Below are 18559 nucleotides of genomic sequence, written 5' to 3'. Positions count from 1 at the left end.
AATAAAGAGTAAAAAAAGTTTGTCGAAATTTTTTTCTCTCTCTTTCTCTTCATCAACAAAGTTCTGAACATGATGAGTTTGATGGTGATCTATTTGAATACCTTTCTCATGATTGAATATTAATTAATTTCATGGAGAGAAACATGTCTCATGCTAAACTATTCATTCCAATGGGTATTATGATAATGGTCACTAAGGTGATTAAATGTTCATGGTAACATTTTCAGTCTTCCGGTTGTTCAACAGGATTGAAGGTAAAAAGCATTTTCATCAAAATTCAGGTTCAAAGTGATATAGAATCTGAATCTGATTAGTGCTGAATATACAGTTTTTTTTCCTGCCTATCATGTTGTTGATATTGTTCATGATACCAACTGAATAGAGTTTAATTTGAATATCAATGAGAACCATTGAAAGAGTGAATATCTTTTCCACCTCTCAATTTATTTTCCAATAATATAATTCAATAAATTTTCCCCAATTCTGATATTGTATTTTCCTCCATTCAGATAACATATATTTCCTGATAATTTCCAGTTTACCACCTACATGAATACCCACCTAGTCTTTAACTTTGATTTTAATTCTTAATTTTCTTCTCCTTCAAAATTCATGATAATATTATCCCATGTAACCACTTCATGTGCTAATGGTGTTTATTAAAGATTGTTACTGATTTCATTTACCCAAAGAATTCATAATTTGAATTCTTATTTACACCCTGACCTCTGATATTCATGAGATACATGAGACTTGAGAGAACCGATTATCTTATTTGATTGTATGGTGAGAGAGAGAAATAAAATCTTTACAATTTCCATTGTGATCATTTAAATGAATCAGAATTATCTCAATTTGTAGGACATGAAACTTTTCGTAATTTGTTTATCTCTCTTTCCCATGTAGATATGATTATTATTTGTTTCTATTCCCAAATTTATTTCCATAATAATGGTGATAACGTGCTGAGAATAATTGTAAAAGGATAAATTTAGAAATAAGAATAAAGAAAATTGTTCCAAACTGAATCTAATCAAACAATATGATGAAGGAAAAAAAATATCCAATAGGTAATAGAAAGTGTAATCTTTATACTTACCAAGGATTCACCAAGGAAACAATGTTCATAACCAGAATCAGGTAACATTCAACTTGTTATTTTGGCTCAGTAAACATGAGGATTCAGTTTTGGCCTAAATTTTATCTTTAACCTGATGTTTATCATGTAGATCAAATTTCTTAACCTGAGAAAGTTTCATATTTATCATTTCAAACATTTTCATCTCATTTTCTTGGCTAGAAACACTCGAGATCACAATAAGAAAAACAAACTGATGCAAATGATAAAACAACAACAACTTTAAATGTAAGGCTAAAGAAACTAAATCATTTGTATAATCAACTAATTGCAATCTAATCTCTTAAGCAAATAAATCATTCAATGACTTTAATAAGAGTCAACATTAAATTGTAATTTTGAGCTTTCTCATTCTTGACCATTGGTCATTTTTAGTCAAGTTTAAGATTAACTTAACCAAAGGAATAATATTAAATCTAAAGGTTACTTTTCTTTACATGTGACTCTTAAATTTGCTGATTCGAATATTATTGTAGTAATTAAACTGATCGATCCAAGAACGTTTTGCTTTAATCTGTTTATTGTGCGTTTAGCTCAACAGTTATGGCGACACCAGGATCTCCATCGGCATCAGAAACGTCAACTGAATCAACTTCAACTTCAACTTCAACTTCAAGTTCAATTTCGGCTTCAAAGCCAACCGTTTCAACGACTGCACAAATATGGCCTGTGGTTATTCAAGGATGGAGTCGTAATGAAAAGGGTGACATTGAATTCTTGTGGACCTGGGAATCTGCCATTTCCAAAACAACCAGGATAAAAGGAATTCCATATGACCCTCCGATGAATTTATATATACCTTATCAAGAGTTGATAAAAAAAGCTCGAAAACTTGATGAAATTGAGGCAGATATGGAAAAACTTCACCGAGACCTTCCGGACCTACTATTTATCTGCTGTTATTGTGAAAGGCCATTTAATACAATCAAAGGGATAGTTGGTCATCTTTTACCTAAAAGATCACGAAAAGATAAAAGTAGTTACAACATTAACTGTATGATAAGACGTCTCCTTGAAAATGTGCCCAAAGTTATAACGAAAGACTATAAAGAACCAGAAAAAAATCCCTGTATTCGAGTGGTCCATGGTAAAACTGGCCTTGATTTATCCTACAAATCTCTGCCTTTTACAACCAGGAAACAGCTGATGAAATATTTCCACAGGCAGTATATTCACCAAGATGAGAAAGTAGAGAAAAAAAAGTTCTAATAACCTCAATTCTTGATAATATTATTATTGTGTAACCATGACATGGATAACATTTCAATTATCAAGTCTGTAACATCGGTAACATTGTAATAGTATCCAAAATTAGATAAACAAAACTGTATAAATATATTTACATAGACATGATACCTTGATTATCATATGAGAAAATGGCGTCCACTGGTCAGTCAATATTTCAGCCCACCTTTGCTAAGCTTCCTTGAGTCCGGTGACATTTTTTATTTTGATAATTTTGTTTTTTTTTTATCCCAAAATTATCAAAATTATTATTTTTGTGACAATTTTGTCCAATGTAAATATTATTAATCCAATTGAATGATAACAATTTTTTGTCCGAAGATATTTTCACTGGTCAGTTGATATCAGTGTCCCTCAACAATGATAATTTAACCATCATCATGTTTGATATTTGATATATATAACAATACAAGATAAATATTATCTTTCATTTTTGATATTCAACTAATGTACATACCATCATCAGATATCATCTTTATCATCATTAAAATCATCATTATATTATGAACCGGAATTATCATCATGTTGATAATGAATCTGAATCAATGATAAATTCATAAAGAATCATTATCATTTCAATGAGATCAATTCTGAATATGATGATGATGATGGCGACGCGATGATGATTCAATATTTAATTTACTTTCCATGGATAATAAGTAATTTTTTTCGCCAATGATAATTCACTGAATAATTATTTTCTCTTCTCCATCTTCTTCCGGCAATAATTCATCCTTCATGATAACCAAACGAGTACAGTAAATATTATTTTATCAACTGAGACTCTCTCAATCTAATTTACACAGATTAAATCTCAATCCTGAACCATGAACCCCTTTTATTTAGGCCTTTGCACAGGGAGAAAATGATTTAATATGTGTAACAATCATCAATCAGAATTACTTTGAGTTCACCATGATGATCATGGTGATGATGATGATGATGTATCATCACGGTGATAGTTTTTTCATCTTTCTTGTCATCATTCATTTTCTTTCCCATCTCTTATTATAATCAAGGTCAACTGATTGTATCTACAATGACTATTAGCTGGACAGCCTATTATGAAACGCTTATAATTTATCACTTTCTTTTCATATGAATATATTGTTATATCCAAGCAAAGAAAAAATTATCTCTCGATGTTATAATTATCTTGTTATTCATTTTCGTCAAACTTTTTCGGTATCCAATTTTCTTGGATTTATAGCATTTCATTAACAGAATTTACATCGACAGAACTTTTCTCAGAGATGATACAATCACGATGCTACAGATAACAAGCTATTGTCTGAACTATACAATTGAGTAATTTCAAAGTTTTCCACTGATTATCATGTGTGTAGTATTTAAGAGACGAGAAAGAACTGAAAATTCAGCAAATTAACTGGAGTAACGATTAATTGAACATTTTACTGAAACTCGTAATCATGTTTAACGATTGAAAGTGTGGATTAAATTAGTTTACATTGTGATAGTTTATTTTTCGTTTACTGGATAATAACAACAAATTGAGTCTCACAATCAACTTTCATTACAATTGTGAACAAAATTTTCCACCATCAACAACTACCTAACCTCTCATCTACTCTGATCACTTTTCCTGTGGATACATTTAAACGAATAGAATTCACAACTTTTCCACTCCCACTTCCTTTTCCCATTTTCTCCTTCTTTCTTTTTCTCATCTCTTCCACTTTCCTTATTCTGTTTCTACTTCCTCCTCATCATCATTATCTTCTCCTGCCTTTTCCACCCACTCAGCCAACTCATTGACCTTCAAATTCACGATAATAAAGCCTCTGGTTGATGAAGATGATTTCTGAACAAGAAAAACCAATTGACAGTTTCCAGTGAAAACAATGAGCTTTTTTTCAAGTATGTTTCACTTTCCTTGTTTTCTAATCAATAATCTGAATGACCATCAACTGACAGCAATTGTGGATGGTTTTTCTTGTCCAATCTCTAACTTACCTCGTTCAATGTTTTCCTCTCTCTCTTTTTTTTATTCCTCGTCCCATAGATAAATCTTTTCACCATTATCATTATCATCATCATGTCCTCTTTTCCCATCTTCTTATAATGGGAAATAATGATTACACTTGGAAATGCGAGCTTTGGAAACTGCGAAACTTTCACCAATTGAAAATAATCATCATAATAATTATCGTAACAATTACACTTTCAGCTTAATGATAAATTGATAAACATTTTCCTCCCTTAATTATCAATTCCAGTGATCAATGTTCAGTTGAAAGATATAAGGGAAAAAAATCACCTTGGATTAGCTTGAATCCATTGGAATGAAAAAGAAATCAAGGATTATCATTGTTACTTTAGATGATGATGAAAACTGTTATTCGGCTAAGGAAAATGCTTATGATGATAAAGCTCTGAGAATATATCTAATTGTCTTTGAGACCAATTTGAACGATACTTTGTCTCTGTCAATCAAATATCTTTGTTTAAACCTCTGGAATACCTCTTGATATTTACAGATTTCATGGATTCTTGTTCATGTCAAGTTGTCTGATTGATTACCTGATATCAAATATGAACAAATCTCTACGATAACATTGATAATCTCACAATTTAATTCCATGGGAGAAAAATATTGTAAAAGGAAAATGTTGATAATGATAATAATATATAACAATAGAAAGAAATAATTAAACTTGTAACATAAATTTGTTCTTGTTATGGAACCTGAAAGAGGAAATCATTTCCCATTCCCTGTTCTCAGTTTACTATCTATTCTGTTGTAACGATTAATATTTCATGGAGAGTGTTGAATAATAACTGACTTTCAATGGTGCTAATATATTATCCTCATTACATGGTGATATCTTTTTAATATATTAACATCAATGAAGCTCATCAACAGATTATCAATTATCCATGTTAATTGATACCGGAATCGGAAGATAAATTAATCTGATTGTTTATCATGAAAAAGAAGGAGAGAAAAATTCAATTCAGATACAAATGAATCTCAGATAATTTCATCAACTTTTCATTATTATTATTATCATCTTTAGATTAACATCAATTAGCTTCATTAATTTGTCTCAATGAAAGGACATACAAAAAAAACTTTGTCTCAAGTTCGTAAAGTTTGACCTGAATTTCGTGTCCAGCTCAATATATTATCTTAATATTTTCTTATCTGCTGAATAAGATTCAGAACATGGGAATATTCAAACTCCACCTCGGGTGTTGTCTCCTTTTTCTGGTCCATCATTAACTTAATAGGATGAAGTTAATTCAAGGGTGGAGACAAAGGTTAGAATTTTGAGGAAAAAATGTATTCATGATTGAATGAGTTTCTTTATTATCTTTGGATAGAGATATTTAAAGTTCTGATCAATAAAGTGAATCTCAGTTACAAAAGAAAATTGAAAATTTTCATTTCAATGTTAACACTTTGTGGTTGTTTGAAGTTTCAAAATCTTTTGATTTTTTGGAAACTTTTTGAAACATTTTTTTCCTGATTTCATGGTGTAATCAATCATCTGAACCATCATGGTAGGTCAGTTGAGTATAAGATCAGTACATTATTTGATTACCAAGTGATTTAGCAACCAAAAGGAATGGTGAATATCAATGAGATTTTACCTTCTCTTTCTGGGTTTTCAGACTTGATGATGAATAACTAGCCTGAGGGCTGATTATCAAGGAAAATTTGATCAACCAGCTATTCAGTGTAAGCTTAATGAATAATGAACCGTTTTCATGCTTACAGATATGTATGTATAGACGTTATCATGTTATCTCACATGGTGAACCCTCATTATTGAATAAAAATTTTTCTAGTTATTATAAAATGTTTGCCTTTTATTAGATTAATCTGATAAAATTCTTGATTCTGATGGAAAAAAATCTGATATCAGAATATTTGATAATCTAACATGATTTTCTTTCTATTTTATTTTTGATGAAATTTTCATGGAATAGTATGTGAGAGAGAGAGAAAAGTTCAGGACTAAATTATTATCATGAGTAGAAAAAAATTTGAATATAAAATGGAAAAAGTTTTCACTTCTTGGTACAAATTCAGCAAAACTCTGATAATACTGACAATTCATATTCTTCATGATTATCACTTGAGGCTGAATTTTCATAAAAAATTTTCTCAACAGTTATTACCACGAAACTAAGGACTAAAGGTAACAAAATTGCTCTTTTTCCAGTCAATTATTATATGAAACCAGAACTTGAAAAACAATTGCACCAATTATTATTATCATCATTAGCATGATTATCATGAGAAATCATTATGTAACCTTGATCATTAAACAATGTAATTGAAAACGTAAAATTTATCATTCCTGTTTATTCATGAGGATATTCATGGTGAATCACAATTTTGTGATAAATTGAAACTTTTTCCTAGCTCTTTGTTATTTGAAAAGCAATTTTTTTTGTTCCAAATAACTTTCAATGCTAACAACAGTAGAGTGATAATAATGACAGTTTAATGACCAAGATATTAAATTTTGCTGTTGATCTTGATTAGAGCATTAATATCATGAGTGGGAGGGAAGGTGATAAAAATTTATAACCTTGATTTAACTATCATGGTGAATAAATACTGAAATAGATTCTGAAACTTTCTGATTCAATTTTTATAATTTTCACCATTAGAATTATAATTTCAATTAACTTACGTAAACATTTGCTACACATTATCATTATTATTCTGAATAGGATTATATAAGGTGATGAAAGGATGATGAGGATGGGGGGAGGATGAAGGAGAAGATGATAAGGATGATGATTATACACAAAACAAATGGAAAACTTTGATATGCAAATGAATGAAGATGAGGATGTAATTTGGTGATGATGTTGATAGAGAGAAGGAGGAAAAAACTTTTCTCAAATATCGTAATTGTGACTTTTAATGACATAATACTTATCGTTGATGGAGAAAACGTTTCTCATAGTAATGATAATGATTTAATCAAATCAGTTGATTGTTAAAATTAACTGATGATGAAGATAAATAGAAAAAAAATCGAGAAGAAAAGTTTTTTTTTTCCATTTCAATGTTTCTCCCTTATTGATTGTTGAACCATTTGAAACGCTCATTGAAAACAGGATGATAATGATTCAGTCAATTCATTTGTATTCATGTAACCTGTTTATGATAATCATGATAATAAGATGAAAAAAAGATGAAGATAAGATGAAGATGATGAGGATTAGTAATTCAGTTAACTGTATTTATTACAATTATCGTGTAAAAAGACAAAGGTGATTGGTTGAAGTTATGGGAAAGGGAAAGATTTGTTCAAATATATTCATCTGAATCTCAGGAAGAAAAGTTGAAAGTGAAATATGATAATTTCATGAGAAATTGGCTGATTTTTTGCAAGCTCATGGTATCGTAAAAATGGCCAGAACTGTTGAGATAGAATTTGATTCTGATTAGTTTCCATGTTGAACAATTTTCTTACAAAATTACAATTATATTTGAACATTGATTTTTGTTCATCATGCGAGTTTAATTATCATCTTTACATGATGGTGATGAGATTATTTGAGTGAATGAGTTAGTGTGTATGCCAATGAATAAGGATGAAAAAGTAACACGAAAACAGAAACAAAAAGATTGACGACCTTTCCTCATGATAGAAAAAGCTGAACACACTGAGTTACATGGGGAAAATGCTACATGAAGGAATGATAAATATGAGTATTCATGTGAATGGAAAGTTATCTGTGTGAGTATTTGATTCTTTTTCTTTCTCACTCTCTCTCGTATTCTTGTATGTTCTCATCTGTTTTATCTGTTATTTTTTCATCTTCTTCTCTCTCTCATGATGAACATCATCCTTTCTGCTCTATTAATTCATGGCTTATAACTATTATATCATAACTATATAGATTCTCACTCTCGAGTTCTAATGTGTTATGAGTTTTTCTCACAGTCAATTCGATGGAAGTTTTTTTCTTCTTCTTCTTCTTCTTCTTCTTTTCGCTCTTTCTTTTTTTTTCTTTAGATACTCTTCATGAATTCTCAAGCTGAAACAATCGAACTACACCCAATCTTGTGATCATAATTTATCTTCTTTTTATCGATCGTTTCTCCCTGAGGATCATCACCAATTCCAAAGTTTTCTTTCTTTCTTGCCTTTCTTTTTCCTCTCTCTCTCTCTCTCTCTCACAATTTTGTCTTCCATTTCCTCTATTTTTCTTCTTGTATATTAGTTTTATATATTATCTAATGTTATATTATTCAGAAATAATCAGGGGAAAATAATGTTGTTAGATAGATGATAAGTGAAGATAATGATGAAAAGGAGTCGGATGAGTGAGAGTGAGAGAGAAAGAGATGAAGGTGAGTAGAGTGACAGATTCTTGGTAATCAGAGTTACATTTAAATACAAAAGGTTGACTAATATTATTATCATTATCTTCATATTCTTGATAATATTACATTAGGATAAAAATGATTATGATGATGCCAAGAATCTGATTCATCCTATTAATTAATGTTATCATTTGATGACAATCATGATAACTATTATCTTTTGCCTTAATTTATTTTAACATTAATAGTATTTGGGACATATAAGTGATCAAGAGGGACAATTATTTCTGGATCATATTGATTGTTCAACGATGAAAGAATTTTTTTATTATCATTATTTTTCTCCCGCCTGGAATTCATATAATATATAATATTATCCATATATATACTCGTTTATTTTGTTATACCATCATGATGATCACTCATACTCAAGATTTACAAAAATTCAAAAAAAAGGAGACTCGATAAAACAAATAGATTCAAAGTATCATCGATAATCAAGAGAAATTGTTGATTTTCTGTACAGTGGTGCCATCTCTTGTGTAGCATTTTCTCTAAAATGAGACAAGAAAATTAAATCAATGATGTAACATGAATTTGAGATGAATTTTAAATCTAATCAATATTATTTAATATTAGAAGGGAAAAAAACTAAACTATCAACATGCTCTTCACCCACTCAACTGATTGATAAATTATGATATTGATTGTTTAATGAGGTTAAATGTTTATCGTTGTTGATGTTACCCTTTCCCCTTGACTTATGAAAAATCTGATAATATAATTATTTTTCCGTTTCTCAGGTAAAATCGATGAAATTTTTTTTTGATCAATCAAAAAAAGAACAAAAACTTATTTTTGATTCAGTTAAAATTCTGAATCTTTTTCTGTTTTCATCTCTCTCTTTAAACTTTACTGATACAATTTTCTTACCTCATCGATTCCTAAATATTATTTCATTCATCTCAATGAAACTGAATAATGATCCAACAATCTAATGCTAATAATAGTATGAATCCCATGAGAAATTTAAATTTTCACGAGTTACCTATTTATCTGATAAAAACTGATTTTAAGGTTTCATATTGTTCAGCATTTTCACCATGAATCATGTTCACTGTTATTTATATACATATATAGACATTAATGTTTACTGAAAATAAACCATAAGATTATGGTAATTTAATATTATATTCAACAATTCAGAGACAAAATATTATTATGGGAAAATGGGTGAGAGATTGAGGGTTGGATCTGTTGGTGTGAAAATGGTTCAGGGAAAAAGTTCAGAGTGAAAAAAACAGAATGAATTTTAACTTCTAATATTATTCATGAGCTTTTTTTGCCTCATCCAGAACAAAAAAAAATTCCTACTCGAACTGTTATCAAGTCTCCCTGAATAATAAAAATCATTACCATGAATTTTGTTACCAATTTTTAAATTAACACGATGATGATGATTTTATTTAATTACTTTTATTCAATATTAATATTTTGTAATCATTTGCTTTAATTGGTATGATCTTGATCAGTACTTTAACTTGATTAGTTGAGAATTAGTTTGTACTTTTGATCATTATCATCATTTGAATAGGTTTTATCATCTTGGAATCAAGAATCAGTCATGTTGATGATGATGATGAAAATACTTTAAGAGTGGAACTCATGAGGATTGAGAAAAGATGAAGAAAAAAAGGATTCATCATCTTCTCGTTGAATGAAAGATAATAAGGATGATAAAGATGAAGGAGATGTTAGAATCCATTAAATGAAACTCGGTGGGAGTGGGAAGGTGATTATGATAAGATGAGGGAAGAAAATAAGAGAATCATCATCATGGAAGATAAGAGATGTAAGCAAACTAATCGTGATTTCGAGTAAATTAGGCAAATGAATGGAAAAGAAAAAAGTTTTTTTATTTTTCTTTTCTTCATTTTCTTACTGATTCTTGGTTCTCTTTTATCATGTAGCTCATTCAGAATCTTTACTTTTTTTTATATATATATCTCCCTCTCTCTCTCGCTCTCTATTTGATTGAAAGTCAATTAATGAGCCAATCTAATTTCTTGGTAAAATAGAGTAGCAAAGTTAGTTTAATTGATGATAACTCCAAAGCCTCCAAATTAACTAACAGAATTGAAGATGAAACTTTTTTTTTATTTTCTCTTCCTCATCACCATGATTCTTATCATGATATTTGTAAATTGCAGATCAAGTTACAATTTAACTCTTAACTTGATTTTTTTTCTTACTCTTCAATTCCATCACAATCAATTGTCAACATTGTTGGATGATTAAGTTGATTCAGTTGTTTGTCGCTTTACAATTTACTTTGTAATCGTCATCATCATCATGGTTATAATTGTATTATATTAACAAACGATACATGTAATTGTTATAATACAAAGGGACAAGGAAGCAAATATCTATTATAAATTAAATCTAATTGTTGAGAAAGAGAGAGAGAGAGATTTAATCATTACATTTGATTGTTACACTTGAATTGATGAGGGAAAAAGAGATGAACATTTAATTCGAGAATGAGGAATTAATCATTCTGAGAATCATGTTGATTTGCATCCATGATCATTTTTATTGGTCAGTTGCTCTAATGGTCAAAGAGTTTCATATGGATGATGAGCAAGTGTCGTAATAACATCTGACCAATAGTGACCATCCATCAGGTAGACTCGATAAGAAACACATATGATTCCGTATAAGATAACAATGATTCCGAGCACATGGACAGTCCCCGTTGTACCGATTGAGGTTAAAATTATACTCGATGCAATTGGACCAACAATATAAGCCAAACAAACGGCAGTTTGTGAAAAGGTGTAAATCATTGAGTAATTGGCTGAATATCGGTCATCAACAATTGATGCAAGGATAGTGGACATTGCTGCATCGGTGATACCTAAAAGTGACCAAGCAGAAAGCATTAATTAAATGTCGACACAATCGAAAGCATAATCTAATTAAACAAACCAATGGACAATCCTGATAAAAATTGAGGTAAAATCAGTTGATAAAAATGAGTAGTCAATGGGATCTGCAAGAGAAGTGAATTAATCAACAATCAAAGTTAATTGTGTTCACAATCTTCACTCACCAAAATTGTTGAGAATCCAGATAAAAATAAACTAGTAATTGTAATTTTCCATCTAATTGTAAGAGTCGATTAAGTTAATTATCTAAACAAATTGATTGTTAAACTTACTTATCAATTGAAAATCTATCAAATCCAAGGATATGAGTTCCGATAATGTAACCAAAACTATCAGGAAGGAAAACAATCCCTACAATCAAGAGAAGCAAATTAATTGTCAATATTTACTAGTGTAACAATTAACTGATTGTTACCTAATTGCCATTCGGGAGCATTAAGAGAATCAATGAGATAAATTGGTAAAACGGGTTCTAGAACTGCGGTGATCGATGTTGTAAAAAAAATCGAACCTAATGAAAGATAATAATCCAAACAAAAGGATAATCGATTAAAATAATCAACAACAATCAACCTGAGAAACGTTAATCGTTAACAATATAATCAGATAATCAACAATTAACTAACCAATTGCAATCATTACATCAAAATCTTTAACCATTTGGGTTAATTGGAAACAACTATTTTCCATTTGTAAATCAATCTCTTTATCCATTGGTAAAAAGGTAATCTGGCAACCTAATTAATTAACAATTAAACAGATGATAGTTGGTGACATTAAATTATCCCTTGCTATCCACAAACAATTAACCAAATGATTAACTTACCAATGATTAAGAAAAAAAGGAAAGCAATTAACAGGAATGGTAATTGTTTACCCAAAAAATCATAAGCAAAACCACCGAAAGGATAACCAACTTTTCATGAGAAGATGAAGAAGAAGAAAAAAAAATAATCAATTCATCACAATTAAGGTTTTAATTACTTCCATAAGAAAGTAAATCAAATAATTAAAAGTTGAAAAGGTTGATTAGTCCAGAGAAGCAATTAGATTATTACAAAATGAAAGTAAGTAAAGTTAATCACAATTAGTGATTAGGTTATGTGATTAACTTGAGTAGTAATTACCATGAGAATGATTATCTTCATCTATGTTATTCAAATGTGATCTGTCATCGTCAGACATTCAATTGTAATTAATTTGATTGTAGATTATAATTAAAGTCAATATTTAATCATCACCAAGTTGATTATCAAGTGAATTATTTTAATCATAATAAACGAAAACAATATATTACAAACTAATCCATCAAATGAAATGATGATCATCATTATTATGGTAATGAAAATTGATTTACTTTCACAATTTCATTTTAGATTAAACTTTAATCCACTGGATTAACTTTAATCGGATTGATTATCAACTTTTCTCTACTTGATTCAAAGTTTTATTCAATCATTTAATTATATTACCTTTAATTACTTTTAATTTTGTGATGAGAAAAATTAATCACTATTGTTAATGAACTAAATAAAAATACTCATTCATCATCATAATGATTAACTTTTATCTGTGAACAATCAAAAAAGTTTAATAGTAAATCTCAATGTCACCAATACATTTTACCAAGAAAATTTGATCAACAATCATTTTAGTTTAATTAATATATATATGATGGTTAAGATTATCAATTAAGATTTGATTGTAATAAGATGATGAGAAAATATTATCATATATATTAATTTTTTAGCTAATCTCTGTTTTAATACTAATCCTGATAACCTAGGTAATTACTTGTGAGTTAATCCTATGTGATTTAATCATTTATAGAGAAAGAGATTAACCTGAATCAGCTTAATCATTTAGAATGGAAATTTTTTCAATCAATTTGATTAAGCTGATGATGGTTATAAAAGAAGTGCTGGATTTAGACAATTTTGACAATTTATTCAATTGAAAATGAGGTGATGTTGCAGGTAAGATGATGAGGAAGAAAAAGTGAGAGAGAAAGATGATTATTATTAAAAAGATGAAAGATAAAGTTGTAAAGTGAATCGAGAGTATATGAAGGAAGATGATTAGGATGAAGATAAACCTTAGATATTATTTGTTATCGAATGAGAGAGTTGACCTATTGAAGAAAAAAACAAATTTTCCTTCCTTTCAACGGAACTTTTTTTTTCTTCATGATAAATGAACTTTAAGAAGATGAAAAGGAATTGAAAAGGATGGAAAATGCTGAGAAACTTTAGATGGCCATGAAGAGAATGAGAGAGTGAGAGAGTCGATGAAATGAGGAAGATGAAGTTGTGTGGTGTTAGAGATGCTAAAGAAAAAGAAGAGAGAGAGAGAGAGAGAGAGAGAGTGGGAGGTGGGAGGTGGGAAAAAAGAAAGTCTTTCATGCTAAATGTATAAAGGAAGATGAAAGAGTGAAGATGAATATAAGTCAATGTGGAAAAACCCATTTTTCAATGATGCTGATCATTATCATCTTCATCATCCATACACATGATGGTCAAATAACTTGACCTAATGATTACTCATCCTCTCTGGTCTTACATTATTTACTTTCATTTGGATTTTTCATCTCTCTCTCTCTCTTTTACATCTTTCTTGAATAAACTTTCCACCCTTCATCTATACTCTCCCAGAATCTTCCCTTCAAGGCATTTCCGTTTTTCTTTTCACCCAAAATTCAATAGAATCAAAATTATTCCGAGAAAAAGAAGAGAAAAAAAAAGAATCAACTAAACAAAATGAAGAAAAAAAGAAAATACTAAGATATTATAAGTTCTGATGTATTATAAGGATAATGATAATATAACGAGAATGTAAGTTGATGAAAACAGGAAGAGGAAGAGAAGAAAAAGAAAAACTTTTCTTGATTTAATTGGGCTTCAGAATCGAATCGAATTGAGAACTTTGTTCTGGAAAAGAAGAAGAAAAAATCGAGAGAAGCAGAAAAAACTCTCAATCCGGAGGGAAAAATGAACCGTAAGAGGATAGAAAGAGAGAAAAAGAGAGAGACCAATTGATGATGATGATGATGACGATGATGAGGAAGATAAAAGGCAACATGATGATATTTACTCTATTTATCTTTTCCATCTATTCCTATTCAGCCTCTTCCTGTATTCTGTTACTTTAATCTAACCTTATCTTAGTTTTATCATTCTCTTTTCATCCTTTTCTTTCATCTTTATCTTCATCATAATGATCATCATCATCTTCCAATCTCTCTCCTTCTAATACCTTTCTATTTGATTTGATTTGTGATCGAAAAGAGAAAAAAAATCTCTCTCAATTTCTCAGGTAAACATGGAAGATTAAAGATGATGGAAGATGAAAATTAGAGGTGGGATGATGTTCATCAAAGGGAAAATTACTCACTCAAAACACCGAGAGCGATTCCACCAAGAGATAAACCCATAACTTGACACCGAGATTTCTCATCTTGAAATAGATTCGCAATCTTTGCCATACCTGCAATTAATAGAAGTACAATTAACGATTCAATTGCGATAATAATTTAATAATTTCTTCTCGAAATTAAGTCAACTAACTTAATCAATTTTTACCATCAAACTGTTTGGTTTGATTATTTTCATTTTCAATCAACTGAATAAACAACAAATTAATGTCCAAATTTGAATTTCTAATTGAATTTAACAGAAATTTCTTCCTGAGTAAATAAATTGGGTGAACTTAATTTAGTTTTATTACAATTTAAATGTATTAAAGAGAAGTGAATTAGAAAAAAAATTCCTTCGCAACAATCAGAATTGTTACTAAATTGTTCATCATTTTCTTGTTGTTGTTATTGTTGTTGTTTGTTGGCTTAATTTCATTACGATTTTACTCAATTTGAGTAAAAAAAAGTTCTGAATCTGAATGAAGTTTTTTTTTCCTCTTTTTATGTTAATATTTACAGAATTGTGTTTATTTTTCATTGAGATAATTTTTTTCCACTAATTGCTTTTCGAGTTGACAACTGATACAATTAGTGATAGATTGAAATAATCAACTTTAATTGTCGACTCGAATTAAATTTAAGTGTTTATTGTAAACATAACTCATGGGGAATCAAGACGTAGGTGCCATCTATTAGAGTTCATAGAAACTCAATTTTGGTGAATATCAATCAACCCATATGATGAATTCCTGAATTATCATTAAATTATCGCTTTTGTTGAGTTAATTGTCTTGCTTATTCATTAATTCAAGTGGAATACCTGAGATTGATATGATTGATGATCCAATGCCATGAATGCATCGAGCAAGAAACATTGTCTTGAAACCGATTGAAAAAGCATAAACTATGAAGAAAAGAAGTTAATTATTTCAGTTAATCGTCACAATTAACGGAAAATAACTTACGAAGAGCAGAAATAAGTAAGACCATTGATGCCATAATTTGGGTTAAATTGTGTCCATAACTATTATGATAAAAGGGAAACCACAAAGAATCAGTTAATCCGATAGTCAATCAATAACAAAATCCCATTCAATTGATTTGAATTTCTAATGGATTCTCGATAAATGGTAAAGTAAATGATTTATTCTTACAGTTAATTTCTTGGTTTTATTGTTGAAGTAATCTAATAATGATTAACTAACCTTTGGATAAGTTTCCTGGAAATTGGATTGAAAATCAGTTGGAAAATGGCTTTAGATGCAAAAAGTGTTCCAACTAACCTTTCTTCATGATAATCATCAATTTTATCCTCATCAAGAGGAACTCCCTGGTTACTTGAATGACGAAAATGATTATGGAAATGATAATGATGATGAAGATGCTGCTTTGAATGTGAATTAGAGGATTGAAGATGAGGATGTGGATCAAGATGATGATGATGATTAGAATTATCATCATTATCTTCTTCTTTTTCTTCTTTATGATAACTTCTATCATAATCAATTCTTTTTGAATCTTTTCCATGGTTTTGATATTTTCTTTTACTCAAGATAACCTTGTCTTCCAATATTATCTTGATAATCTTTGATCCCCTAATAGGTAACGACTTCCAATCAATTGGCTCATTCCCATGATGATTGTATCTCCAATCAGAATCACCTTCCATTAAGATATTACCAGAATTATTTGATTTCTTTGATGATCGCTTCGATTTGACGACATTTTCATTTCCTATTTCCTGATTTTCTAAATTATCATCCTCATCTTCCTCTTCTGCTCCTTCACCTTCTTCTCTATCATCACCATCATCATCATCTTCTTCTTCCTTTTCTCTCTCTTGGTTAACAACTTTTTCTCCTTCGAACAACCTTCGATAACTAATCTTCTCACCGAATCTCCATAGGGATTCATTTGATTGATTCCACTGAGTGAATATATTATCATTCACATATGATGATGTCGATACAAATAAAGATGATAGAGACACAACAGTCGATTCTGATGGTGGTGTTGTTGTTGGTGATGAAGATGATGATGATTGTACTGAAGAGGAAGTTGAAATTTGGCCTAATTGAGTCTCAAAGTGTTTATCATTATTGTTCAATTGTGTCACTTCAGATTTCATGTTTATCCGTTCAAGGTAATCAGGTATGATTGGAACTGAAATCAATTTGTTGTACGACATGTTGTTAATTGATTGTCAATAGTTTGGTCAAGTTAATCAAGTTATCAACAATTAATGTAACCAAAAAAAAAATAATATAACAGAATACAAAGTTAGGAAAAGTAATTAACTCACCAACCATAGTTAATAAAATATTATCAACAAGGAAACTACAGTAAATTAGGATTACTACACTTAATTTAGTTTCCATTAAATTGTTGATAACATTTGATACAATGTAATTTAAATCAGTCCAAATTTGTCGATGATTAGATAAAATCGCCATCACAATTAACTTAAAGTGAATCAAATTAACAAACACTGAGAATCAGAAATGGATTATTATAAGTTTCTCATGATGATAGTAATTAAATCAATTGAAGACAAGAAAACTTTGATTGATTTTGATTAACTGGATGGAGGCAACAATATTCACAATCAAAATTAAGAGTAACAATTAACTGAGATACTTTTTCCAACCATGAAATATTCAATGTTAACTATTGTTTTTTGTTCCTCAATACTAATCATATGAAAATTTTCACTTGCAAAGGTTCACAATTTAAAAGGTAAACCTTGATTGTTGGTCTTTTGTAAGTTAATCATTTTGTATCTAGTTGGTTAATAGACTTAACTTTTCGGTAATTTTCAACCACCTACACAATTATTTACATACTAGAAACTTTATCTCAATGAAACAGAAGCATCAACATTATATGTAAATAAAGTTCCAACCATAGTGATCATCAATATCTTCTAGATTATATTAACATTTAGATTTAATTGTTTACATTGTATTAACCTAGAAAATGAAAATAAATCAAGTCAATTTATAACAGAAGAAAATTTCAAGATTAATCAGGATGATTATTCATGATTTCGAGTTTCAAAAACTAATTATTCAGTTCAAGGTTCTTGATTCTCTTTTTTATCCTCGAATTCAAGTATTTCAATATTATCTCCGATTCCTGAGTAATATATTGTCAGTAGATGGAGAGATGATGATTGTGGTGGATTCTATCAGGGTGGAGTGGAAATTAACTTGATAATATTTTTTTTTACTCTCTTGTTAGTTAATCTTTTCCGTGAAGTTTTTTTTTCTCTCTCTCTCTATTACTTTCTTTCTTTGTCTATTAAGATAATCTCTTAATCATTTGAATAAAATCACCTTCATTAGAAATTAAATAACATGGTGATTACTTAATCATAATTAATGAACTTAGTCTCATGCCTAAAAGGAAAACAGTTAATCCAATGGATTAGGAATGAAACTTATTCTTCATTCTCGTGATAAATTGAGGTAAGTAACAATTTTTACCTTTAAGTAACTTAA

At 29.4% G+C, this 18559-nt stretch overlaps 1 protein-coding gene across 1 annotated transcript; it reads right to left on the bottom strand.

The window, feature by feature from the left end:
• Positions 1 to 9949: 9949 nt before the first annotated feature.
• On the bottom strand, positions 9950 to 18520 carry LOC128397453 (synaptic vesicular amine transporter-like). Its single transcript, XM_053358180.1, has 12 exons — positions 17362 to 18520; positions 16265 to 17222; positions 16025 to 16083; positions 15880 to 15963; positions 15038 to 15130; positions 12474 to 12563; positions 12274 to 12384; positions 12063 to 12158; positions 11920 to 11998; positions 11812 to 11863; positions 11688 to 11751; positions 9950 to 11616 (listed from the first exon to the last, which is right to left on the bottom strand). The coding sequence occupies exons 1-12, from the start codon at positions 17510 to 17512 to the stop codon at positions 11315 to 11317; spliced, it is 2139 nt and encodes a 712-aa protein (XP_053214155.1). The 5' UTR covers positions 17513 to 18520; the 3' UTR covers positions 9950 to 11314.
• Positions 18521 to 18559: the final 39 nt, after the last annotated feature.

Source organism: Panonychus citri, unplaced genomic scaffold, assembly GCF_014898815.1.
Source record: "Panonychus citri isolate SS breed McGregor unplaced genomic scaffold, ASM1489881v1 Contig00033, whole genome shotgun sequence".
Taxonomy (NCBI): Eukaryota; Metazoa; Arthropoda; class Arachnida; order Trombidiformes; family Tetranychidae; genus Panonychus; species Panonychus citri.
The sequence above is the reverse complement of the archived record's forward strand: the minus strand, read 5'-3'. Positions and strand labels throughout refer to the sequence as shown.